Below are 25687 nucleotides of genomic sequence, written 5' to 3' on the forward strand. Positions count from 1 at the left end.
GGATGCTATCCATCTGCACAATGACTATCATCCGACACATACCACTCCTAGCCCGTCCATGTCTCCGTAGAGATGCATCCCACCCATATCCATAACTATCCCTATTTGCGCCCTTCAAATGCTGCGCTACTAACAAACGCCTGTGAATGCTCCGGCCTGCGCGCGTGGGCAGGCCAACCGCCCGGGGTATGCATGCATATGCTCGAATGACAACTAGGAAAACATGAAGAAGAAAGAAAAGCGCTTGTTATACAGATCCTCCATATTCCTCCAAGGGACACCGCATCTTTTGCAACGAGATCATTGTCCGATCATCTTGGGGTCATGAATGTAGGTGCAGTTTTCGCCTTTGTTGCAGAGACCCTTGGCAAAGAACTTGCATGCCAGGACCTTGTGAGGCTTGTGATCTCCGCGATTCTTGGGCCGCTTTCCCTGGTTGCGATCGTTGTTGCCGTTGCCGTTGCCCTCATCGCGTTGCCGCTTGGTGCCACCGTTCGTCTGCTGGTTGTACTGCGGCTGCATCTGGGGTTGGTAGGTGGACGCATCCTGCATCTGTGGAGTCCATGCTGCAGCTTCAGGCTGCTGAGGCTGGGGTGGGAAAGCGAATGGGAATGGAGGGAAGCCAGTTGGGAGAGGTGGTGGTGGAGGAAGAGCGCCGCCTGTTGCTGCCTGCATGTTGGCAATGAGTGCAGCAATATCCAGGGGCATACCTGGCTGCTGTGGCGGTGGCTGCATCGGGAAAGACACAGGTGGGGGCTGAGGAGGGGCTTGGCCATTGCTGATGGAGTTGAGTATGGTCTGAAGGCCAGCGGGGTCGAATGGAGCAGCTGTTGACGGAGGAGGCGGCGTGTAAGCCTGTTCGACAGGAGCCGGAGTAGCGGCAGGCGGTTGACTGGTTCCGGAAAGCTGTTTGATTATGTTCTCCAATTGACTAAAGTCGGGTACACCTGCAGACATTGGCGCTTGTGGGCACCTGTTCTTTACTATATCGGGCGGAGTACCGAAACTGACCACGGTGCCAGTCGATGTGTTGTCTTGCCCTTGTTCCACCGGCTCTTGGGGTGACGGTGGGATGTCGTCAGGACTTGAGTAGTAGACCATTAATGTACCGTTCTCGCGCTGTACGTTGGCCTCCTTCTCAGGGCACGACGGCTCTTTCTCTCCGCCACCGTAAGGCGCGTAATTGCGCTGGCGCTCGTCTTGAGGCACCACGCTGAAGTCGACTTGAGACGGCGGGGGCCATGATCGGCTGTCGAAATCCATCTCCTCATCATCGTCGTCGAGATCAAGCTCCTTGTGCTGCTTGAACATGTGTCCTTCTCCACCGAGGTCACCGGCGTCCCGAACAAGATTGTCGCCCTTGTTGTCCATCTCTTCGTCATCCGCCTCGTGATCAAAGTACTTGACCTCCACCAGTGACGTCTCAGGCCGCCACGTAACGCGAAGATGTCTCCGAGCTTCCTTCCGTAGACGCTTCGCCTTCTCTTCCTGTGTTTCCGCTGGAACTGGCTTCTCGGATTTGACTGGCGCAGCTTCTGGCTCTTTTGACTTCTGAAGTGAGGCCATCGTTTGAGCAAACGAAAATGCGGGCTTCGATGTCGTCGTTGCCGCTGGTTTCTTGTCTTTCGGCGCGGGGACAGCAGCCTTAGGCGCAGCAGCCTTCGCGGGAGCTGGTGCAGGCGCCGACTTCTTACTTGCCGCGTTGAGCGAGGCAAAGATGCCCGAGGGCTTATTGGTAACTTGACTAACACGGGTCTTGACGGGACCAGGCGCAGGTGCCGCCCTCTCGCCAGGTCGCTTCTGTGTTGTCGTGTTCGAACCAGTGGTTGCAGATCTCGAAGCCAAAGTGGACGCGAGATCCTTTTTGGCAGCGTTCACAGGAGCTTCGGGTGCCTTTGGTTTCTTCGTCAAAGGGTTCTCGGTTGATGATCGGCTAGCAGCATCTGGTGCAGGTCGTTTGATGCCCTTGTTTTCTGCGGGCTCGCTTCGTGGCGGCGAGCTTGCCTTGGCCTTTTTGGAATTTGCGGAAGCACCATCTATGATTTGTTGTATGAAGGCTTTGTGCTTGTCATTTGCGTGTTTCTTCATCGAAACAAGTGCCTTTCCTAGCCTAGTCTCCTCAAGGAGCTCAGGAGTCAAGGTACCACATCGAGAGAGCACTTCGTATATGACCGCAGACAAAGGCCCATCGTAGTCCTTAATTTTGAACCGGTTTGCCAGAAACTGATAGCACATATACAAGAAAGGCTTAATCAGTCCCAATTGATATAGCACATCGGGATGGGAGTGCTCAAGCGCAGCTTGAAGGGCAGACTTGAGCAGGTCACGCTGACTGGTTACCCGGCTTTTCAGCACGGGCAGCTCACCTAGCTTCTTCTGTTCCTCCGCTTCCGTCACAGCTTTGCTGTCGGCTCGCCACCGCTTATGGATTGTGTCGAGTACTTCCCATACCTCTCGCATGCTGTTTTTGATCTGGTCAGAGCTAGGCGAAGACGAAGAAGGATGCCATGTAGCTTTGACCACATCATAACGAACAGCCGCATCAGGATCATCTGGTCTTGTCTCTGGAATGGGCATCTCCTCTTCTTCTGAAGAGTCACTATCGTAATCCGATGAGTCGGTAGTACTTTCACTATCGCTCGCCTGCCTCGTAGGCTTCTTTGTGGATTTGAAGGCTCTCGACTGAGACTTGGCAGCCGAAAGACTTGCACGAAGCTTCTTGCTATCGGCACCAGCCTTCTTCAGGTCTTTGAGCGATTGCCGAGGGACGTAGACGGGGAGCGCAGCTGTGCACATGTTAGAGGATGCTTCAAGCGCAATGTTTGTAGTATATTCAAGCTTACTTCTATTGGTTGCGAGATGAAATGGTTCGTTGCCCAGTGTCACAAACTTATTCAAAGGAGTAGAATTGGTAGCTTTTGCTAGTGCAGCCTGGTCAAGAACGTAGAGACCCCCCGACTTCCTTCCCTTTGGCATGTCATATTCAGGCACGGGTACTGGCTTTGCAAACGTAGCAGATGCACGCTGCTGAGCAAAGTTGTCTGCCAAGGTCTTCGGTGCCTTTGGAGAATTAGCATTTGATAGATGACAGGAGGCAATGGTGAGGCTTACTTGATAAGGAGATGCAGTAGGGCGGGCTTGTTGCAGTGAGGGCGTGTTGTGCTGCAGAGCTTGTGGTGTCACGGTACTTGCATGGCCCTGGGGAGTTTGGGTTCGCATGGGCATTGGATATGGCGACTGTTGCTGCTGTCGAATAGCATTGGGATCCATGCCTAGCGATGGGTCGACATTCGATTGCTGTCCGTAACCGCCCAAGGAGTTTTGCTGGCCAAACTGTCCATACTGGTACGGCGACGCGGTGCGAAGACCATGTGATTGAGTGGTGTATGCTTGGCTGCCGCCGGTAAAGGGTTGTTGTGCGTAAGCGCCATGGTGCCAGCTTTGGGCTGAGGTATTAGGTGGCAACGCCGAGTGTTGATGTAGCTGGGCATCCCATGATGGGGTACCGTAGCGGTCGACACCAGGGAACAGGTGCTGATATGACGGGTCGGTGTAGACGTTCTGGCCTTGCAGAGGCACCTGGTCACTTGGCACGTGATTAGCCGCCATGTTGTGGCTGGTGAAGAGGATTTTCTTGGCTGGCCAAAGTGTCAGCTGTCAGCTGCAACTGCAGGGGTGTGATTGGCGGATGACGCACAAGTGTCTGAAACCAGCGAACGGAATGAATTAGGCGACTATGCAGCAGCACTAGGCGCCAAATGGACTGGCGCAGAGTCACAAGTGTGAAGGGTTGCCGATTCGGGGAAGGGAGAAAAGGTCGATAAAACTTCCGGTTCGGGCGGTAGTGCTGTTGTGCTGTCTGAAGGCCGTCGCAGGTCGCAGGCCCTCGGATGTGGTGGGAGATGCAACAGACCTGGCTCACAAGGCAGTACTCGTGTCCCGACGCCCGCGATGCCGTGTCGCCCAGTCCACGGTGCGTACAGTAGATACGGCTTTTATGGAGATGGCACTTTGCCTCGCGTATTATGCGATGAGGAGCCCACTGCTGGGCGCGTCACTTGACGTACGTTTGCGCGCACCAGAGCACAGCACGTGTTGTATGTCTGCGACAGCGACAGCGGCGAGCAGTTCTCTCCGGCCAGACTCCCTGATGCGCAGCGCGTCGAATCGAAGATGGAGCTGTATTAGTAGCAGAAATCGAAGATGATTGTCACTCTGCCCTCCACAACGCAAGCCTTCCTCACAAACGCCGCCGCCAGCCTGAGCGCGCACTTCCCCCAAAGCAAGGACCCGAAGGTTGAATCTAGCCTCAGAATCAGATGCCCTTATTAGGTGGGCGAGAGTTCACTGAGAAGTAGCATGAGTGTCAAGAGGGAAGAAGGGGACGATTTGTTGTCGTGGGCGAGGTGAGTTGAAGAGCGAGGGAGCGCAGCGAAGGGGCGAGCCCGTTTTCAAAGGTCGCCTGGCCGCCAAGTAGCGCGTCGCGCTAGCCCCCAGTGGGGCGGCGGGCAAGCTCGAGCTGCATCACCAAAGGCCGGGACAGCAACCGTGGAAGGAGCGCGGGCAGGCAGACGCGCCACACTATCTTCTTTGTGCACTCTGGTCTTCGCGTACGTCTCACGCTCTTTCATGTCCCCTCTGCGCATGCGCTTAATTTAACAAGAGGCGGGTGCCAGCACGGAAACAATGGCTCTCTCACTGCGGGATCGCCAGATTGGTATGCGATGCGACTTTCTTTGAGACGCTGGAATAGCACTGACAGCACGTGATAGCTGCAATCAAGCGCATACTGAAGTGAGTGCTGAAACCGCTTCACCGACGGCATCGCTGACCGAGAAAGCCTCAATGCCCCCATCCACGATGTGGACGCTCCCGAAGACGCCGCCAGCGCGACCGCAAATACCTCCGACATCGAATGGAAGGTCCTGGTCCTCGATACACAGGCAAGGAATGTGATATCGGCAGTTCTTCGCATGAACGACCTGCGGGCAGCTGGGGTAGGACCAAATCTTGAGCACCCCATTCACGATGAAATCTGGAGACCGTGGAGCCTACATCGACTCAAAAAAGAGCAAACGTGAAGGCTTAGCGTCAATGTAGGCTCCACGGTGTTCAGATTTTCCCTATGGGGTGTTAGAACACGAACATACACTGAGAACACACAGGTCACTGTACACTTCAACCTAGCCTCGAAGCGCAGCCCCATACCCGACACGCCAGGCGTGTACCTGATCGCCCCCACCGCCGAGAACCTCGCGCTAGTCACCAAGGACCTCAACGATAGCCTGTACACTCCGATATACCTAAACTTCCTCTCAAGCGTCCCCCGAACACTCCTGGAAGACTGGGGTAGTCAGATTGCTGCGTCGCCAGGAGCTGCCGAGAATATTGCCCAGCTGTACGACCAGTATCTCAACTTTGTCACCCTAGATAGCGACCAGTTCTCCCTGAACATCGAAGATGCGTACCGAAAGATCAACAGCCCGAAGACGTCGGACCAGGAGCTGGACGAGCTGATCGACCGCATTGTTTCAGGCCTCTTCTCCGTCGTCGTCACCATGGCCGTCGTCCCCATCATACGATGCCCAACTGGAGGCGCTGCTTCCGACATCGCCGCAAAGCTCGATCGGAAGCTGCGCGACCACATCCTCAACAGCAAGGAGAACCTCTTCTCCGCCAACACAGCGTCTCGCCCCGTCCTCATCATTGTCGACCGCAACATCGACCTCAACCCCATGTTCAGCCACTCCTGGATATACCAAAGTCTTGTCTACGACGTACTAGACTTTTCCCTTAACAAAGTCACCGTTACTGTGCCAAATGACAAGGAGAAGCCAGAGAGTGGTTCCAAGAAGCAGACGTACGATTTGACTGCGAGTGACTACTTCTGGAAACGCAACGCGGCGCAGCCGTTCCCTCAAGTAGCGGAAGACGTCACAAACGAATGGACCAAGTACACAGCAGACGCGGAGAAGATCACGAAAACCACAGGCTCCAACTCTCTCGACGACGTAGAAACCCAGTTTGCAGCTCATCTGAAAGGCGCCATATCTATGCTCCCTGAGCTCCGTGATCGCAAGGCTACCATCGAGAGTCACATGAGTATGCTTGAGTCTGTCATGGATGGCATCAAGCAGAGGAAGCTGGATGAATTCTTCCAGCTTGAAGAAGAGCTTGGAAAGGCTACCAAAGCAACAATAATGGAGATCATCAAAGCCGCAGATAAAGGAAACGACCCCTACGACAAGCTGCGCCTGTTCCTACAGTGGTATCTCACCACCTCTGACGACCTATCGCGCAACGAGCTCGACAGCTTCACACAAGCTCTGGAACAAGCTGGATGCGATACAACTGCCGTCGCATACGTCAAGACAGTCCGCCAGATCACGCGCATGACAATGCTCAGCTCCGCGCCTGCACAACCTGCCCAGACGACGTCATCGAACCTTTTCGGTGGCTTCTCGAGTCTAGGGAGTCGCGTTACCGACAAGTTCAAGGAAGCCGGTCTCGGAACACCTAATCTGGAAGGTGTATTGGTAGGTTTATAGACCTTTGTATGAGACAATAACTAATGTGGCATCTTCTAGTCGGGCATTAAGAGTTACTTGCCAGCCAACAAAGATCTGACTCTCACCAAAGTCGTGGAGGCCATTTCCGATCCTCAAAGTGAGCGACATCCCTAGGCATATCAGAAATTGTGCTAATGCCTATCTAGACGCGACTTCCAGTGCGCTTAACAAGATCGAATCGTGGCTTTACTTCGATCCCCGGTCAGCGAACGCGCGTGGAACCATACCTCCAGCCAGTCAATCACGTAACCAAGGCACTGTCTCCCGTGGTATTGAAGCCTCTTTCGGACAAAGACGGCAAGGCTACACAGAAGCCCTCGTCTTCCCAGTGGGAGGCGGCAGTATGGACGAGGTGAGTAGCCAATTACACATGCATCCAAGACATGTTCTAACATCTCCATAGTTTGGCAACCTCCAGGCATGGTCGCAAAGAACCAGCGCTGCGGGTGCTGGTCAGCAAAGAAGAGTGGTGTATGGGTCCACGAATCTATACTCCGCACGTGACTTCATCGTCAACGAACTTGCGCCTTTGGGTGCTGAGAGCACTTGAGCTGAACTGGGGGTCTGAAGTCTACATTAGCTTGAAAATACAAATTTGGTAGAATCCAAAGACCATCTAGCCATAATAATCATTTTGAAATCTTGAATTCTTTGTGGTATTCTACACAATTATCTTGACCCAGAAGTCTACATTCACTCAGCAGATGTCTGATTGTCAATATTTAGCAACATGTATGCTGGAACATGTGACACGAACTCTGGCCATCCCTGGTGCCCTCTCTCACATCATAACCTTGCCTACAAACAGACCCTCACTCGGCGTTTAGTCAAGCATGACAACCTCGGTCCATCGTCGTGACGCTCAACACCATGCCAAAAGAAACGACCTCAACTACAAAACGACCTGAAACTTCGCTCTGCATGTTTCCAGCTACCCGGATTGCAAGATACTGATGTTTGATCGTCCGGATAGTACTCACGATAGCCACGCCAGCCCTATCGTCCTCCAAGCACACTAAGTCACATCTGCATTACGCCAACACGACCAATCGCATCCCAGCTTCACAACACCACCACCAATCGCATCTCGACATCACGACATCCCAACCACCACCGCACCCATATTTCTTTTCTTTTTCTCGACTCTGTGATGTGACCTCATCTCACAATCATGCACAGAAGCCCTCTCAGCCTGCATAGAAGGATCTGAAACGCCCCTAGCGTATATCTCGCATCGTGAATCTACTGAATCGTACAACACACATCAACAAGCATACAAGTCAAGGGCATGCATATCGTGGCTTACGCAGCCTTGCGTATCCTGGTCGAAGGATTCGGTCCGTCAACCGAGTGCTGAGGCAGACGCTGGCAGATGGAGGAAAAAGTAAACATGGTGGGGTAGAGACGTTTCGAGATAACGGGTTTGGGGAAAAAGCAAGGTGGGAGAAGGGTATAGATCGTGGCTAGGATTTGGGAGGGGTGCGTTTGATGGGCGGCGGGGGTGGCATGCAGAGGTTGCGAAGAGGGAAGTGGGTATGTGGGAATAGGGGTGCAGGTCGGAGGATCGTGGTGGGTGTTGAGTCGTGTTTGTGGTGTGGGTACACCTTTGCTGACGAGCATGTCTGTAGGTAAGTAGGGGTAGGATGCGAGTGACGAATGCATGATGTGACGCGTGGAATAGCTTTTTTTTTGGTTGATGTGCAGCATGGAGGGTTAGGATCCGACGAGCAGTCGCCGATCGTGATCATGCACTTGGTGAAGGACATGTGAATCCAACTCAACTGCAGTGGGAGACATCGTGGCAACACTATCAAAACAATGAGATAATCTGGTAATATACAATACATTCATAGCGGTTCGATGAACCGCAGCACATCAATCTAGAGGGCTCACGCCCAAAAAAGGTCTATCTATCACATCAATCTAAAGTGTCATGAAGCCATCCAATCCAATCCCATCCGTCTATCCAGTCTATCCGAGGTATAACCCAAAACCAAGCGCCCAGTAAAACGCCGAAAACAAAAGGAAAGATGTGATACAGCGTAGTAGTATCAGCGACGCAAAGGACCGTAAACCCTGTGGTTCCTCACGTCCACAGCGCCACTGCCTGCTAGTCTCGTAGTGAAGTTGATGTCTCCGAAGATGGCGCCTTTGGATTGTAGTGTCCAGCTGACTGTCGGTTTGGGGCTGCCAGTGAAGGGGTTCATGCTGGTTAAGATCCATCCGCGGGCTAATGGAGAGTACTCGGTCCCCTTGACGACTTCGGGAACGGCGATGAGGAGCGTCTTTGAGTGCTCAAAGGGAGCGAAGATGATGGCTTTGCCGCTTGAGAGCGGTGCGCCGGTGTAGTCGTATGCCGATGATGGTGAAGAGGGCGCGGAGATGATTAAAGGGCCGTGGGTGCGCTCTGAAGCGCCCGAGGGCCAGGGTATTCCCGATGTGATTAGTTTAGAGAGGAAGTGGACGAGCGATGAGAAGGCCGCTCGGCCTTCGGTAAGAAGCATGTAGTTCTGTAAGATGAGATGAGGGTTTAGCAGCATCTCGATGCTGTAGGGCTCCAGTCGGGGTTCGTTTGGCTCCTGGAAGCTTGTCGAGACTTCTAGTAGCCATTGTGAGCCGCAGCTCAGTACGCAAGCCAGTGTTTGGATGAAGATGTTGCGTAAAGCTGGTGTTCGTGGATGGTGAGGTGCGTGTGAGAAGTTCCACAATCCTGTGCCTGGTATCTGGTATTGGATGCATAGGTCAATGATTGTACGCGCTCGCACAACATGTGCGGGAAACGACGGGCTGGGTTGTGTTCGGTGTGGTAGATCAAGGAAGATGAGATCTAGTTGCGCATACTCGGCTCTGCCGTCTGAGGCTTGAACAATTTGACTTGCTTGGCTTGAGAAGCGTGGGGGTGGGGGCCGGGCCGCGTTGGTGTCCAGGGAGGTTGGACGGCACAGCCATGAGACTGACCCGTCATGTAGTTGAAGTGGTGTGCCAGTTGTGCAAAGTGCAACAGGATCTCGCGCCGCGATTCCGACGAGTAGTAGTGACCGAAGGCATTCGTCTTCGATGTTCGGTCTTGAGAATGGACCTGGAGGAGCCAGTGCTAGAGGTAGGCCTGAAGCGTTCAAAGCGATAGCGGTTTTGTCCCGGTTTGCGTCAAGCCTCCGCATGTACTCGGGTAATCTTGGATTACCACCGGCTCTCATGCGAAAGGTTTCCGCAACCAATGACGTAAACGATTGCATCGTTGGTGATTGATCGTGTGGAGTATCCGGTCTCTGCAATGTGCCTTGGCCATGTGCACTTAGTGTATCGAGCTCCTGGAAGAACGCCAGGAGTGAGCGGATCTTCATCGAGACTGGGTGTGTGAAGGTAGTGAGTTCGCTGGCAAGAACCAGTAAATGAGTAAAGAACTCTCCGGTAAATCGTACGATTGTCTGGACCTCATCCTCGTAGTGCCGCAAGCAAGGTACCAAGAAAACATGGCTTCGCCCCATCTTCATCTCGTGGGCGCACCAAGCGCGATCAAACCACTCAGAGCTGAGTATTCGTTCCAGAAAAGTCTTGAGGGGGCTGAACTGCTCCATGAGAGGCGGAGTAAGTCCTGCATTGGGTTGCTGGCCCGAAGGTACCTGAGAATAGCTGTATTGCTCGACGTAGTAGCGTAGAAACTGTTCCTCGTCTGGCGTGATGGCGACGTCGTCTATTGCCACGACGACCGCCCTTGCGTTCTTGTAAACGACGTCGATAGCACCAGCAACCCCTGTTCTCTCGCTCTCATCCTCTTGTTCAAGGCAAACTTGGTCGAACCACAGCCCTTCGCCCTTGTTCTTTTCTCTGATGACAGCCTCGAATAATGCCGCGCCAGTCGGTAGCGGGAACTGCTCGATTTCCTTCTGCCATCCAAAAGGAAGATCTCCGACCGGTGTGACTACTCTTCTCGGCGCGTTCAGAGTGAAAGATTTCCGGCAGTAGCTGAGTGCGATATACGACTCTTCTTCGCCGCGGAACTCGACGTCGTTGATCAACCGGAAGGGGAAAGTGGCCTCCAGGTGATCCTTGGGAACAAACTCCTTGGTGAGTGCCGGTGCTAGACGGCTGATATTGGCCAAGAGGGTAGTCGCATTGATGTTGGTGGTGAACGACGGCGCCGTCCATCTGTGCTGATTGATCAAACTCTCTCGGGCACCAGATTTGACAGTGCGTGTAGTAAGACTCGAAGTATCCAGCTCGTCTTCGTCGATGTCCAGAAAATTGCACTGTCCGAACCGAGAGTAGTACTGAAATGATGTTGACAAAGCCATGGGAAAATACATTATCCAGCGAGCGTGAAAGGAAGACTGTTGGTGTTCGATGATGTGACTGGCCTCTTGTACAAGGCACCCAGACCTTTTTGACTACGATGGCCTCGCTCTCCCTTCATGACCCATGATCCCTCCTTCTGCACCCAAGAGCGCCGGCGCAAAGCCGTGCTCTGGTCTTGGGGCCAGCGGTAGACAAGCTGAGAGGACGGTGCCATGCATGAACGTTTTCCGTCAGCCCACTGGCGCCACAAGCGGGCCCTCGCGCACCTGCTACCGCATTGCGTATTTGCGGGGTATGATGAAGGCTTGGCTGGCTGTTGACGATACGTTAGGATGCATAAGGCGTATTTGGGTATAGTAAAGTTTGAGCGATCCAGATGTTCGGGTACAATTACGGGTCCGCACGGTCCTCGCAGGTGCAAAGCAGGTGACGTCGCAATCTTTCGGAAGGGGCAGTCGCGACTGCAAAAGAAAAAACACGAGCTGAAACATGCAGACTCATGGATTTGTTCCGGTAAACGCCTGGTTGCGGACTCGACATGCCGCGCTAGAAGTTCTAGAAGGAAAAAAGCAATATGGCATGCAACCTCCTGCAATTTCACACGGTACGTAATTTTCCGGACAAACTTGTTCTAGTGGAGAGTGATCATGATGCAGCAGACATACCAAGTTGAACGGTCAAGTCATGATGAGGCTAAGCCCTACCATGGATCGTCCCAGCGCGGAAGGATGCTGAAGCATGCTGTGCCTGAGCACGATCTGGATATAAATAGACTCGCGGCACGAGATTGACTCCCCGATCTGTGTAGAGATACATGTGTTGTGAGAAACAGAACCCAGACTCCAGCCATTACCAAGCCAGGCACGTGATGCTGCCGGCCAAACCGCTCACGTTTTGGAAACTCAAATCTCAGGCTTGCGATGGCAGCCACCCGCCGGACCAAAACACCCCCCAAAACGCGAATTGACAAATTTCCAAACGAGCATCAATCGATCTTTGCATTTGCGAGCCTGTCATTGGAGCCTGCGATCACGTTCGACATCCGGACGTTCTGCCGTTTGTATTTGCTGTGTTTCCGGAGCCGTTTCCGTGCAACCATGACTGGTACCGACGACTTGGTTACAAGGTAGTTACTGAACGATCCGAGAAGAACACTGCCGTAGTTAGAAATTGCGCGCGTAATATTTGTAAAGATCAGCTCACCCTTTCAACGCGTTGCGGCCTCGCGACCCCAGGATCACCAGGGTAGGTTCCAAGAAGTCAATCTGTTCAACGGCTGTCAGCAAACCGCTCCAATACTAGATGCCAGATCAAAATCTTACCACTTCAGTAATCATGTGCTTGGGGCTCTTGCAGTGAAACACCTCAACGACGGCACGCACTTGCAGCCGGGTCTTCCTTAGCAGCTTGACGCACCGGTCCGACACCTCTACGCATGCCTGGTACCTGTCTTTCTCCGCCTTTCCCATGTTCTTCACGTTGGCCTCGGTAGCCATTATGGAGCTGGATAGCGCGGAGAAACCAGGTCTTGTGGCTGGCAACCCGTCATGGTTCGACAGCGTCCGTTTGAGATGATCAGATTCCTGCCGTCCGGTAGTACCTTGACTGATAGGTGCACCTGAAGCATCTGTGGTTGCGACTCCAGTTTCCTCATCGACGGCATAGACGGCGAGTAGAGTGTCGCCATCTCGCAAAACGGTGCCGATGGTCCACTCCAAAGCATAGGCTGCTTCGTCACTTAGATCAGTAGACACCAGATACACACGCTGTCTTCTCAATCCGTTCTTCGCGTCTTCAGCAAACTGAACGTAGTCGCCCCGGATTATTTGTCGAACACAGCGGTGGGCCTCCGGGCTGGATTGGATAGGTGAGATGTTCAGCGAAAGCTGCTGGGCTGATTTGATCTCGGCAAGCTCATCCTCGTGGTCTGAATGGACTGGGGTCGAAAGACCAGACCCGCCCTGGTCAAAACTGGTATGGGGATGTACCACTCCCGACGAACCCTTCCTCGATATCCTCTCCCCGTTGGGGCCAGTAATGTTTATGTTGGGGTCTAGTAATGATCGTACTTTGTAGGAAACGGCGACATCTCGCCCTGTGTGGAGTTAGTGAGATGTACAAGTCGATCTTGTTTGCAACACTTACGCTCTTGCTCGGCGGCAGCCAGCAGGCTCTTAGCAGTGATGACTTCTCTGCCCATGCTGTCGGTGCCTCCAGACGACTTTCTCGACCGCTGCCTGCCTCGTTTTCTCTCCTTGGTTTTGTTCCACCCATCTTCCCAATCTGAACTATCCGAAGCATTGTCACTACTCTCGACAGCAGCACTATCTTCGCCGTCGTCGTCTGTCGCCAGGCGCACGCCCCCACCGGGCGCAGTGGCAGTGCCCTTGACGGGATCAACACCCTTGCGATTCGGTAGTGAGGCCAATCCGCCCTCAGACTGCGCCAAAGCAGAGTCGTTCAGTTTGCGATATGCCTTGTCCATGTCAATGCGCTTGCCCGAGTCTGTGACGAAAGTGTTGTTCGATGTTGGTGCGGCCGGCGTCGGGTTGGCCATGCGCGTTACTGGGGAGGCAGATCGGCCTGGCCCCGGAGAGCCAGACTTGGATCTGCCCAAAGGCCCACTCGCGGAGTTGTGCCTGTCCCTGGAATTGCCCAGGAAGCCGCTGGAGTTGCCATAGACGGAGGACATGGCACGCGGCTTCGCAGCGGCATCCAGCTTGCCACCCTGCGAGACTCGCTTAGGCATGGCATGTGCGTCGATGGAGGGCAGCATTTCGAACTTGTACGCCGATTCGGGGTTCACGCGACGCGGTGACGAGGGCATGGCGAAGGGGATACCAGTGCTGCCTCGGCTGGAGCTCCTACGCTGGGCCGGCGAGTCGACGTCCAGCATGCTGCGAATGGGCGAGGCAGCAGAGCCAGGACTTTGCGCGCGCGCAGCTGGGCTCTCTGCGCGTCGTGCGCCGGGCTTTTGGTTGCCTTCGAGAATCTTGACGACCTCTCTCATTTCCTCGTCAATAGCAGCTTCGAGTGACGCCATGGTGGCGGTGTGCAACTGGACGAGAAGACACGGAGTCGCGTGTGGAGTGCGGGCTGTGGAGTTTGTGGAGCAAGTGAGTGAGGCTGGCGGCTGGTCGAAGTGGAAGTTTGGTAGTAGAACGCGGTCGTGCTCGCGGGGTAGCAGAAGTGATTAAGGTATCAATTGGCGTCGCGCTATGGCATCATAGGCGGTGCTGTGTGCTGTCGGGTGAAGGGGCTACAAATAGCAGCGATGCAGTCCCGAGCGCAGTCGTCTGGAAAGATGTGGGGTGAGCGCGTGATGGGATGGACTAATAGCAGCGGTGGGGTAGCAATTCCAAAGACTGTAGCAGCTGGCAGTAGCTGAAAGCGATGGCGGGCCGAACCGTAGTATACAGTGTAGCTAACCGCTGTCGGAGAACAAGTTGTTCCCTAGCAGGTTGATGGAGGCGGACGACATGTGGAAGTCAAAGCGCGAGCAGCAGACGGTGAAGCTATGCACGAACAGTCAGCGCGCGTCGATGGTCGCGGGTGCTCTTGGTCCAGGCGATGCGAAGTGGGCATGAAACCCCTCCCTCAACATCTGGCGATTTGGCAGCGCTTGGCAGGCGAAGATCACCAGAGACTGCCACGCCGCTGACGCAGGGACGAGTGACGAGTCTGGTATGATTAGGCAGCAACGCGTGGATATTGAAAGCCTTTGCGATAGGTTCTTCTTAGTCTTGGTTTATCAAGGCGCACGCATATCTGAGCAGTCCAACAGCAGCGCGCATCTTTCATATGATGCTTGGCGATTAGTGAAGCAGCCCAGGGTGTGGCTGTGCTGTGTTGGCAGTCGCTCCATCCATGGATTCCCATGTGGAGCTTCCTGCGATCTAGCCAAAAGAACAATGAAAGTTACCTCATCATTCCCGAATCAACCGACGTAAGGCGAAAAGAGATGCATACGAGTGCAGGCATCAATAAATATATTATACATGGAGGCTCCCTAACTAACAGCAGTCTACCTCTTCCTGGGCAGAACAATGTTAGCTCGTGCAGCAACACCAAGCTTGTGGATAGCATTGCGCCTGTCCCAGATGCCGCTCGTGCCCTGTACTACAGCAATGAGCTCCTGCGCAATACGCTGCGCAAAGCTGCCTTTTCCACTGCCCATATTCCTCCGCTTAGAAGCTGCGGCCAGGATCCACTGGATAGCAGAACGTCGCCGTTGCCTTTGACCCAGCGGAACGGGGATCTGAAGGGCAACACCACCTCCAGCAGCGCCACGCTGACTTCGGATGCGCATCAGAGGCGAGACAGAGTCAATGGCGAGAGTGAGGTAAAGCACAGGGTTGAGGGGTAGATGCGATGGTGGCGGCGCGCCAGGAAGCAGAGGTCGTGCTGGGTTAATGGTGGGAACCGGTGATGTCCGAAGGTGTTGCAGGATCAGCGCCATGTTCTGCAAGTCATGTCAGTTGTTTGTAGACTCTGATTCGAGGGTGGCTGACCTACTCGCTCCGCAACGCTCTTCTTGCCGTGTCGCATGAGCAGATTGGTGACCTGGTCGACTACGGGGTCGTGGCGATGCTTGACATGGCCGTCCTTGGGCAGCGGCAGAGTGGGCATCTCATACTTGAGTCCTGGCGTCGTTGGTGCTTTTGAGGCAGCCTGAAAGTCTACGAGACCCATGTCCACGCCGCTGCTCCCGCTTGGCTGTGTCGTCATAGTCGAATAGGACCGCGAGCCCTTGGGTGCCATGTTCGGTGTCGTCTTGGGCTTTTGCGAGTTGAGCTTGTCCTGCATCACTTTGGGCAGGTTCTGTTGCGCCTCTTTGTCTCCCTTGACTACCTAGCACGCTGTCAGCCTTCGCCTTGCCATGTTTGCTGTGGATGACCCCACATCTTCAATTGGTGTGCCCTGGTTGAGGTCGGGACCGTCCTCTCCCATTGTCTTGGCCATCGAGGCTGCTTCTTCCGAGACATGTTCAATCGGCTTTGCATCCTCTCGCTTCGATCGGTCGGCGGCGGGAGGCTTGGTTTGATCCGAGTAGAGGCGGCATTGCGACGGCGCCATTCGAAGCGCTGACCGAGCAGGCCATTGAGCCTGAGGCCTCGGCCGGAACGCGATCGAGCGCGTGATCGCGGGGACGTTTAATCGTGGCGGCATTGTGTTGTGCTGTGGAGTCGGCTTGGTGATGTTCTTGCAAAGTGACGCCGAATATTCAAGCCGATGTCGCGCTACAACGTCCGTGCGCAGTTTGCCTTTACCCCAGATCAACCCAACGTGTTCGGCAACTCACCACCATAATTTGATGTTGCCGGATCTAAGATGCAACGCATGCGTCTACGCCTGAAATATCCCCTGGAGACCTTCAATATCTTATACTGTGCAGTAATTCGCTGTATAATACAGCGTATGCCTTCAGAGTGCAGTTTGGGTTCCGACTTCTGCCGAACGAGCTGATTCGTAGAGAGCGTTACACAAGGGAGAAAAGAACCGGTGAGACGAAAGTCGTGGCCATTTGTAGCCGGGCTTCCGGTTGAGACTATCACGAACGAGCTCTGGTCTCAGTTGCCTGTCACTCCATCGCTCTTGTAGCAGTTACGATCTCGCCACAAATATCTTACGCTTTGTCTCTTCCAGTCCCTATCACTCAAGCCACTTGTATCAATTCGATCCATTGCCATGCATATACAAGGATATCTTTTCAACGGTATCTATACCTCTGTAGTCGCCACGCATATATGAGAATCAGTCAAAACACAGAAATCAAGCCAACACACGCAGCAATGGCCAGTTCCGGCAGCCCAATGCCCAAGTCGCCAAGCTCGAGAACGATATGGACAGAAGAGGCGGTTGATCGAATACCTTTTAAGTATGCCGCCTTTCTCAGCAGCCAATATTGCCACCGACTGGAACAAGAACCTTCCAAGGTTGCGTCTCTAGCCAAGTTGAAACTCGACTTGGAATACACTGTTATATACAATCCCAAAGGTAGTGATCGTTTTCCTCCGCCAACAGATAACGAGGAAATCGGTCTGACCAATGCTCGTCTGGGGAACACGTATCAGATTACCGTCGAAGAAGTTGGCACTGCATAGTTAAGCAGGTCTCGGACTTCTTCAAGAAAGTCAAGGTCGAGACAGATCACACCAAAGACCACAACAGCCGCAACAAGGAGAATAAAGGAACCGAACGCAAGGTGCACAACATCATCGGTTTCGTCGTATACGGAAGGAATAGTACAAACGTCACATTCGAAAAGGTCGTCGATGGAAGGGCCACCAATCCAGCCGTTCCACACTACTTCTAGCAGGAATACGCTATCAAGCTTAATTTTCCGCAAGCACTGCTGGTCGACCATGGCAATGCCGATGGGTCAATCTAGCTGCCCGTTGAACTGCCCAAAGTTGTTCCTGGGCAGCTGGTCTGCCGTCTCCTTGCTCCGCTGCAGACGGCCGCCATGATCAAATTTCAGACTTGCTGGATATGAGGTAGCCGGAGGACGTCAGTGTGTTTTGTATTGGCTTAACTTCAATGTAGAAGTTATTGATTAGCTCCAGGCTGTCGGATGGTTTTGGCCGGAAAACATTCCAAGTCGATGTATACACCTTGCACCCTTGAGATCGCATTGCTTTTGCCTCCATTTGCGCGTCTATTTCAGCTGTCCCCACCTGTGCCCATCTAGAACTGGCGACAGGTTTGTTTCTTGCTTGACTGCACTCTTCCTTTGCATTGATCGTCGGGCATTGCTCATTGGTCACTGCTACCTTAGATGGAGCTAGTACCCAGTATGGTGCATATCATGTAAGTCAGTCGCTCGCCCCCGTCCCGCAGTGTTGCTCCACAGCAATGACAGCCAATCGGAGGGCAGCAACTCCGCAATGCGCACCCTTCTGCTGGCGATGAGTGATGTTGGACTCTACTCGAATTGAGGACGCAAAGACCAAGGGCTTGCTGAATGTTATCGTCACCACTCGGACGGGCATGGTGGGCGGTGGGCTGCAAGGGTACGGAATGCGTGCTGCAGGGCGTCACGGGGTCGCGGTCGCGCTTTCCCCGCACTAGCCCGGATGGACGACAGCCAATCAAGACTCAGCTCCCAGCCACTCCGTTTCACCCCACTGCAGCCCTGGACAGCACACGGGCGATTAGATGCGCTCGCATAGGCGGGCTAGCTTATCGGCGGTATACGGGGACTCTCTGTGGGCTCCTCCACCATGATCGCATTCCCTCTCGACTCTGTCTTGACCAAAGCGCTAGGCACCCACCACCTGCACCGTTCCTGCCTATTCACGCGTCACAAGGGTACTCCCATGTGCCCGCCAGAGCCTCGACACGCCCGTAGTACCGCATAGCTGAGACGGCGAACCAGCCTTCCCATTCCGCCCATTCCTCCCATTCCTCCGCCACCAGCGACTGCGCGCAAACCATGATGGACACGACTGATCGCGGGAGCTTATACGAGCACGACATCCCGTCGCTGAGCGCGTCGCTCGAAGCCTTCGACCCGGAGCGCAGCATGCACTCGGCCTACAGTGGGCGCTCCAACATGCATTCGTCGCGCTGGAGCGTGCCCCAGGACGAGGTAGACAGTGAAACCGAGTCGGACGGGCCGTGGGCGCCACCCGCATGGCAAAAGTCGCAATCTAGCAATCACTGGTACAGAAAGTCGCTGCTTGGTGAAAGCGCCATGCGCAACAGCCCGTCCAAGTCGCCGTTTGAGTACCGCACCGATCGCGACGTCACACCCTCGCGCATACCACTGCCAGAGTCGCCCTACAAGCAAACACCGCGCACCAGCCCCGAACCCATTCCCGAGGAGGAGCAGAGATACATGTCGACCAACATTGCGTCGCGACTACAGAGCCCGGAGGAGGAGCCGCAACCGAGCGCGGGCGCATTGGCGGGGACCGAGTCGACGTTGTCGCAACATGACGATGGGCCAGTCGAGGGTTGTAAGTAATGCGAATCAATGCGCGCTGTTTATACTGACAGCTATAGTCATGCGCTTTGCGTACAGAGGAGAAGCTAAGTTCCGCACAGCGCCTATCGAAGATACAATCACCACCTTCGCAAGTGGCCTTCACATCTTTACGAGGTCAAGAGCCAACCTTATCTTTACTGTCGCGACTCTTTTAATGTCTTACCTATTGCTGCATCCCTGGCAGGCCAGTCTTATTCCTGATGTCGCAAACGTCGCCAGCATGGCGAAACAGTTTGAGCCTTTGCTATACGCTTCAGAGAGTGTCATTCCACGGTCGCGCGAGCTCGCAGACGCCAGCATCGCCGTGCAAGACCTGGGAGAGAGCGTCCGCGCGACCAACATGTCTGCGTCGCCTGTTATCATCGATCAGCTGGACGACCTAGGCGATAGTCTCAGGATCCTATCCGAGAAGATTACCAGCTTCTTTACCAACGTAGATGGCGACATGGACTCGTAGGTATAGCCTTCTTGACCTCGTACACCTACTGATAACTGTAGCATCCTCATTACTATGGAGTGGGCCAAGCGAGAGTTAGCAAGTATTCAGGGCCCAAAGGTTGGCATGATTGACACAGTCATCGACAATGTCCACGGCGGCCTCAACGCGATTGGCCTGCTTGAGCGCAACGGCGAAGCTACAGCCGTTGGCCGTGTTGTCAACGATATCCTGGGACATACTACACAACAGCGGTCGAAAGCTACCCTGCAGCGCACGTTCGACTACCTCCTGACCACTCTAGAGGAGAACATTGCAAATGAGCTCGCGCGCGCAGACGTCCTCTTCCAACTCTTCGAGAGTGTAGACCGCCAATTCCACAACCTCCACCGCTCCGTTGCCAAAGAAGAAGACTCGCTCGCAAACCGCAAAGACGAGTTCCTCGCTTCCATGTGGCGCACCTCAATCAACAACAAGATGAAGATCAAAAAGTACGAGAAGAACCTCAAGCTACTCAAAGACGTGCGCGCGTCGACCCTCATCAACAAATCCGAGCTCAAAGTGCATATCCAAATTATCCATTCCGTCAGAGACCAGCTAGACAAAGCACGCAAGAACCTCATCAGCCCTCTGATACGCGCCGCGCAGAGCAACAGCTTTGGCCTAGACCAGCAATTGAACGACCTGACGGGTACATATGGGTTCCTGAAGACGCTGAGAGACGACCAGAAGAAGAAGGTTCGACAGCAAATGTGGGGCGAGCCCAAGAAGCGCATTGCCATTACTGCTGGTGGCAAAGAAGAGGAAATCGAGGGGGACAGCGAGTAACTTACCCGCTTACCTCTAGTCTCTCTCTTACTTCCTCCTTTTTGAATACTGTTTTCCGGCGTTCAAATGCATAGCTAACCTCTATTGCCTGGCTACTACTACTGCTTCTTTCTTGATCGTTCTAGCATGGCGACTTGGTTAGATAAAGGAGCGGTGTCTTGCTTATACTTATCGCGGCGTCTGACTGATGAGATATGTACCATGGCGTATTGGACATATCATATGTATGGCATTCTTGCCTTGATACTTTTGGAAGGGACATGGGTTGGATGGACTGAAGCGTTTACATTATCAACAGCTTTGTACAAGCATTACCACTACTACCACATACCAATATCAAATTAAATATAAATATCACTATGCTTGCGCCGTTGTCGTCAACGAGATCTAGAGTTTGGTACGCTAGAGCTCTGTACAGTGGCTTGCATATTGCTACCGGTGCGGACTTGTTCCGCTTGTCTTACAGTACCTAGGTACCTAACGAACGTCAGCCGCCCCTTGCTGATTATCACACAGTATGCTTAGGCAGCCAGACTACACTTCAACATATATGTTGTATAGCTACCCCACTACATTGGCGGCACAGTTATCGCAGGCCCTCGACTTGAATCATTCCACAGAAAATACACTGCACGTAGCACAACTCGAGATCACATCTCCCTTTCCATAAGTCTTTCCCCAGTCTCCATTCAAAGAAATGCAACTTAGACCACGACACCCTGCACATCCAACCGAGATGCCCAGGGGGCGTTTCCATCGCTCCAAACCCGTTCCCTCCCCTACAGTCCTAAACCCTCCTCCCCCAGGAACCCAACCCATCATCCGCCCAGGGCCCTCCGCAGTAACCTACCACATCCCCGTCTCCCCTCCCTCTCCCACTCAATCCTTGTCCAAAACAACAATCTCCCTCCCCCGCCACTCAAAATGGACATCAGGCCTCCACTTCCACACCCTTCACACAGAATACTTACACCTCGTCCGCGGCTCCATCTTCGTGTATCTCGACGGGCAAACCAAGATTCTGAGCGCTGCAGCCGGTGGCGAGGTAGCCGTTTACGGCAACTACAAGACTGAACCCGGACTGGTTATCCAGACCCCAAAGTACGCACGACATAATTGGGGTAGAGCGAGAGAGTATCTAGCGAAACACAGACCATCTTGTGTCAGACCACGTTTTCCGGTTGATATCGACGACGAGGTGGTGGTGGAGGAATGGACGGAGCCGGCGGATGGGGGGAAAGCGCTTTTCTTTTGGAATTTGAATGGCGTTATACTGGCAACTTCTACCGCGACGCTGCCTCCGCTTCAGCATTTTGCGCGATGGGTGTTGGGGCGTTGGTGGGTGGAGTTTCTGCTGTGGAACGTGTTTTGGGAGTTGGATAATTGGCCTGTGGTGTTGGGGTTGAGGAACATGTTGGGGGCGGAATGGTATGGGTGGCCGTTGCCAGAAGGGGTTTATCTGCGGGTAAGACATACGTGGTCTGAGGTGCTGTGGGTTGGGCGGTGGAAGAGGAAGGTGGAGGGGTGGATGGAATGGATCGTCATACTGGTTCTGTTGGGGTTGGCGAGGGGCATTGGATGGGTAGTAGGTATCAGGGCTGTGGAGAAAGACAGGACGCCTGGGGCTTTGTGGGTAGATTACCAACAAAAGGGAACTAGGAGTTGAGGCAAGGGCTTGGAAGACGTCTTGAACTATCGTAAACATGTTTTGAAATCTGGATATGTCCTACCAACGCCGCTCCAATCGTGTGTGAAGTATGCAGGCCATAACGCTCCGTACTCGTATCCATACCCATCCGTACCTGACGTCTCTTTCTTAACCAAAACGACCATATTCCAAGTCTTCTTCTCCACTCCACACCTCTAAATGAGATGCTTGCTCCTGAAGTAGGCGCGGAGGTACACAACCTGCCAAGCCCCCAATCCAACGAGCATACCCATAGTGCCCAGCGCAAACCACTTGACCCGCTCATTGGTGCTCTCATTGGTATCACGCAGCTTCTGCTCCCGGCTCCTCAGGTAATCCATCTCGGTGACAATCTCGCCAACCGTCTCCTCGATCCGCCTGAGTTCAGCTTCTACAGGCTTCAGCTTGTCGACGGCTTGGATGGCGTTCCAGTCCTTGGCGTCGGCGCCAATGTCAATGTCGAGCTCGACGTGGCGGGGTGCGATGTTCTTGGACGAGCCGGACGAGGTGAAGATGTTCTCGAAACATACGTCGAAGGCTGAGTCGGCGTGCGAGGTGAAGGCGTAGCGGTTCTCGCCCACTACGTCTTTGGGTCGGTGGTAGTCGTTGCCCATTGCGTCGCGGATCTGTTTGTCGTTGTCAGTAACGTCTCCACACAGTATAATGCTCGCATCACGCTGGTCTGTTGACATGGCGCTGGAATTGCAACGTACATGCATATCCACTCTCTGTCCATCTCCGCGGTATCCGTCCAGAATCGCCGTGACAACCACCAACTGGTCCTTTGCAACAAAGTTCCTAACGCATCGCTCGTACTTGGCCGAGTCGTGTGGTGCGACCGGGTGGAGGTCGAATTTCAGGGCCGCGGCGAGGGGGAGGATCGCCAGCAGCACGCAGCTGAGAAGACGTGCTAACCGGTCCATGCTGGATTGGGGATGTGTGGAGAGCTGCAGCGCTTGCGGACTCGAGTTGTTGCCCTCTTGGTGGCTCCGCGAAATGTACAGCTGTCGCAAGAGCGCGCGGAAGGACAGATGGTCCGACTGTAAGCTAGCGCGGAGTGGGGAAGGCGCGTGCGGACCCTGAACTAGAACAGCGACTGGGAGGAGCGTCTTGCCATCACTCTTCCAGCTTCAATATATTGAGACGACCACATATTCGCGCTAACTTGACAGAAGTCTGATCATCCGGGTTTAGAAAGCTTATCAAAACTAGACTATCTCGTAACGGCGTTAATCCACACCAACGCCAACCTGTCGCTGAGAACGCTCAAAAGACATATCCCACAGTACGACAACAGCCTTCTTACCAAGCGGTAGTACCGCCATCCAGCTTCAGATCATGCCCAGTCATGTAGCTGCTCGCCTTGCTCAACATGAACAGTCCTGCAGCCTTGTACTCTTCAGGAGTGCTGAGCCTGCCCAACATGCTGTTGTTCTCCCATTCCTCGCGGCTGGCCTCGCCCTTGTCGAAGTTGGCTTGCACCTAAAGATGAGTGTACGAAGTCAGTATTTGTCTCACATACAGTTCGTACATGGATATTACTAACCATCGGTGTAACGATATGACCCGGACTCAGAGAGTTTACTCGGATACCCCCTGAGCCATCTGGATTCTTCCTTCCCCACTCCATGGCCAAGTTCCGTGCCAGCTGCACCACCGCCGCCTTGGATGAGTTGTAAACGGGCGCGATGAAGCCTCGGTTGGCAATGGTGCCACTCATGCTTGCGACCAGGCAGATTGAGCCTTGGATCTTGTATTCCATCATCTGACGGGCGCATTCTCGGGCTGCTAGGAACACGCCGGTGTAGTTGACGTCGAGCATCTTTGCAATGTCCTCCTTCTTGAAATCTAGCGCGGGTGTGACTTGCTGGATGCCGGCAGCTGGAGAAGGGATGGTCAGTATGTGGCTTCCAACATGTCTGGGAATGTCTTACCTGCAATGAGGCCATCAAGCCTTTGGTGCTCCGACGCAATGCCGCCGATGCACTTTCGCATCGCTTGCTCGTCTGTAACGTCCACTCTATGGTACTGCAGACTCGCACCGATGTTGCTCTTGAGACGGCCCTGAGCCTCTTGGAATGCTTGAGGGGGATCTGGTAACCGGTCGAGACAATGCACCTTGCCGCCAGCCTCCACGAGACCTTCAGCCATGCATAGGCCTAATCCACGACCTCCACCTGTTGATACGTTAATACGGGTCACAAAAGCACATCATTGCTCTAGAGATGGGAGGAGGACGGCATGCTGCACCTGTAACCACGAACACTTTTCCATCGAGGTCGAACTGGCTAAACCGCTTCTCTCCAACAGTCTCATGTTTTTCGTATGGAACTTGAGGATAGGTTGCGTCCTGGTGTGAAGCGAGACCTCGACGCTGAAGAGGGGTCGTGCAAGGCTGAAGTCGAAACGCAGGTGGCGCTGGGCGCGCGAAACGTCGAAGCAACGTTCTCGAAGACCGTAAAGCTGCCATGACTGAGATTGTGTATTTGCAGACTGATTGTTGAAAGTAAGAAGACAAGACGAGAGGAAACACAATGTTGAGCGACAAGCCAGGGCGCTCCTGTGCTGACATGTATATGTCACACAGGCATGATGTAATTGCAGCTCATACGCGTACCTCCCCTTCCTTCACCTTGGCTGGCCGACAAAGCATCGTGACTTCCGCGGCGACCCAGCCGCACGATTCGTTGAGACCCTAGATGAACGCCGCTACAGATGAGCAGGGCAAAAGCTTGTTACTAGGCGCGTGACGGAAACACGGCATAAGATTTGGTAACGATTAGCTTACTGGGCTTGCCACCCAGACGTACGAGCATCAATCTCACGATGTTGGCACCTGCAGGCACGGCTGGCCTGCGTGGTCTGAGTGGGTCGCGCCTGTTCCCAACCGGTATCCGGAATGCGGGGCTGTGGAGACACAGGGCTGGGTGGTAGTTGTGGTGATTGGTCGCGGATAGTGTCGCCAACACGCCAGAGGTACATCATTCTGAGCAAACATGGGAATTCTGTACTTGATGCGTTATCTAAGATGGAGAAGTTTTCATTCTTCCATGATAAGAGTCTGACCGCGCAGCATGCACGGTCGTGGTAGCGGTTGCGGTGGAGAAGATGATCCACACTGCCATGGGATTCACGTCAGGCTTTCGCAGTGTCCCTTGCATTGCAGGATTCATTTTTCACGATAGAATGGCCTGGACAGCTCGAGAAGCGATCACATCGTGATTTGGTTGACCGGGCTTACTCAGTTGAGAAGCACACGTACTTGCGCAATGCAACACAGCGCGCTACACAAATCATACCGTTGGTATCTAAGCAGGCTGGACCTGAAGCTACGGGTTGCTAGATACATGAGTATGACGGTGTAATCATGAATGGTTGGAGGCAAAACGCGCCATTTCTGCGCAATCCGCAAAGCTCTTAATTGAACGTTGCAATGTTCCTAGGCAGTGATAAAGCTTTCAACTATGAGTCATGAACGCTTTCTGCATCCATTATATGCGGCGTATGTGCAAATACTCATTGCATCTATTCTGGCAGATTAGTGTTTGCGGACCAAGTGACAATTCCAAGAACTTCTCCAGTCGAGATGGCTTCTCTCGTTACACCCATCTTTTTGCCGCTTGTCTTATGGTCAATAACACGGTGTGATTCTACACACTCTGATGTCTTGTTTGAGCAAATGTACATTTTTTGGAGGGATCGAAAACCTCTTTGAATTCTAGGAGGCCGATCAAAGGGACGGAACCTGAATAAATGCTCATGATTATGTATATGCCTTTACGGCGCACAGTTGGTCTTGAATTTGTAAACTTGTTCGCATGCTGTGCTTCAGTGTTGCACTTTCTTATGATTTCACATTGCTGCGACCCCATGACTGTTCT

General features: G+C 53.7%; 9 protein-coding genes across 9 annotated transcripts; 3 read left to right on the forward strand and 6 right to left on the reverse strand.

The window, feature by feature from the left end:
* Positions 1-300: 300 nt before the first annotated feature.
* On the reverse strand, positions 301-3609 carry J4E85_007191 (uncharacterized protein; the record flags this gene model as incomplete). The annotated part of the gene is made up of 3 exons (XM_051471424.1): positions 301-2786; positions 2844-3060; positions 3112-3609. The coding sequence occupies 3 exons, from the start codon at positions 3607-3609 to the stop codon at positions 301-303; spliced, it is 3201 nt and encodes a 1066-aa protein (XP_051324498.1).
* A 1077-nt stretch (positions 3610-4686) lies between these two features.
* J4E85_007192 (uncharacterized protein) lies at positions 4687-7119 on the forward strand (the record flags this gene model as incomplete). The annotated part of the gene is made up of 7 exons (XM_051471425.1): positions 4687-4717; positions 4773-4794; positions 4841-4997; positions 5166-6536; positions 6588-6666; positions 6716-6921; positions 6973-7119. The coding sequence occupies 7 exons, from the start codon at positions 4687-4689 to the stop codon at positions 7117-7119; spliced, it is 2013 nt and encodes a 670-aa protein (XP_051324499.1).
* A 1501-nt stretch (positions 7120-8620) lies between these two features.
* On the reverse strand, positions 8621-10864 carry J4E85_007193 (uncharacterized protein; the record flags this gene model as incomplete). The annotated part of the gene is made up of 1 exon (XM_051471426.1): positions 8621-10864. The coding sequence occupies one exon, from the start codon at positions 10862-10864 to the stop codon at positions 8621-8623; it is 2244 nt and encodes a 747-aa protein (XP_051324500.1).
* Positions 10865-11850: 986 nt separating this feature from the next.
* On the reverse strand, positions 11851-13908 carry J4E85_007194 (uncharacterized protein; the record flags this gene model as incomplete). The annotated part of the gene is made up of 4 exons (XM_051471427.1): positions 11851-12019; positions 12069-12130; positions 12188-12960; positions 13011-13908. 4 exons carry the CDS (start codon positions 13906-13908, stop codon positions 11851-11853), a joined length of 1902 nt encoding a protein of 633 aa, XP_051324501.1.
* Positions 13909-14889: 981 nt separating this feature from the next.
* J4E85_007195 (uncharacterized protein) lies at positions 14890-16034 on the reverse strand (the record flags this gene model as incomplete). Its single annotated transcript, XM_051471428.1, has 3 exons — positions 14890-15327; positions 15381-15716; positions 15768-16034. 3 exons carry the CDS (start codon positions 16032-16034, stop codon positions 14890-14892), a joined length of 1041 nt encoding a protein of 346 aa, XP_051324502.1.
* A 623-nt stretch (positions 16035-16657) lies between these two features.
* J4E85_007196 (uncharacterized protein) lies at positions 16658-17181 on the forward strand (the record flags this gene model as incomplete). The annotated part of the gene is made up of 2 exons (XM_051471429.1): positions 16658-16954; positions 16978-17181. The coding sequence occupies 2 exons, from the start codon at positions 16658-16660 to the stop codon at positions 17179-17181; spliced, it is 501 nt and encodes a 166-aa protein (XP_051324503.1).
* A 1119-nt stretch (positions 17182-18300) lies between these two features.
* J4E85_007197 (uncharacterized protein) lies at positions 18301-20119 on the forward strand (the record flags this gene model as incomplete). The annotated part of the gene is made up of 3 exons (XM_051471430.1): positions 18301-18826; positions 18873-19308; positions 19354-20119. 3 exons carry the CDS (start codon positions 18301-18303, stop codon positions 20117-20119), a joined length of 1728 nt encoding a protein of 575 aa, XP_051324504.1.
* Positions 20120-21982: 1863 nt separating this feature from the next.
* ERV25 (vesicle coat component) lies at positions 21983-22729 on the reverse strand (the record flags this gene model as incomplete). Its single annotated transcript, XM_051471431.1, has 2 exons — positions 21983-22432; positions 22520-22729. The coding sequence occupies 2 exons, from the start codon at positions 22727-22729 to the stop codon at positions 21983-21985; spliced, it is 660 nt and encodes a 219-aa protein (XP_051324505.1).
* Positions 22730-23108: 379 nt separating this feature from the next.
* On the reverse strand, positions 23109-23957 carry J4E85_007199 (uncharacterized protein; the record flags this gene model as incomplete). The annotated part of the gene is made up of 3 exons (XM_051471432.1): positions 23109-23288; positions 23353-23687; positions 23741-23957. The coding sequence occupies 3 exons, from the start codon at positions 23955-23957 to the stop codon at positions 23109-23111; spliced, it is 732 nt and encodes a 243-aa protein (XP_051324506.1).
* Between the last annotated feature and the right edge of the window lie 1730 nt (positions 23958-25687).

Source organism: Alternaria conjuncta, assembly GCF_024043145.1.
Source record: "Alternaria conjuncta strain BMP 0040 chromosome Unknown scaffold_10, whole genome shotgun sequence".
Classification (NCBI taxonomy): Eukaryota; Fungi; Ascomycota; class Dothideomycetes; order Pleosporales; family Pleosporaceae; genus Alternaria; species Alternaria conjuncta.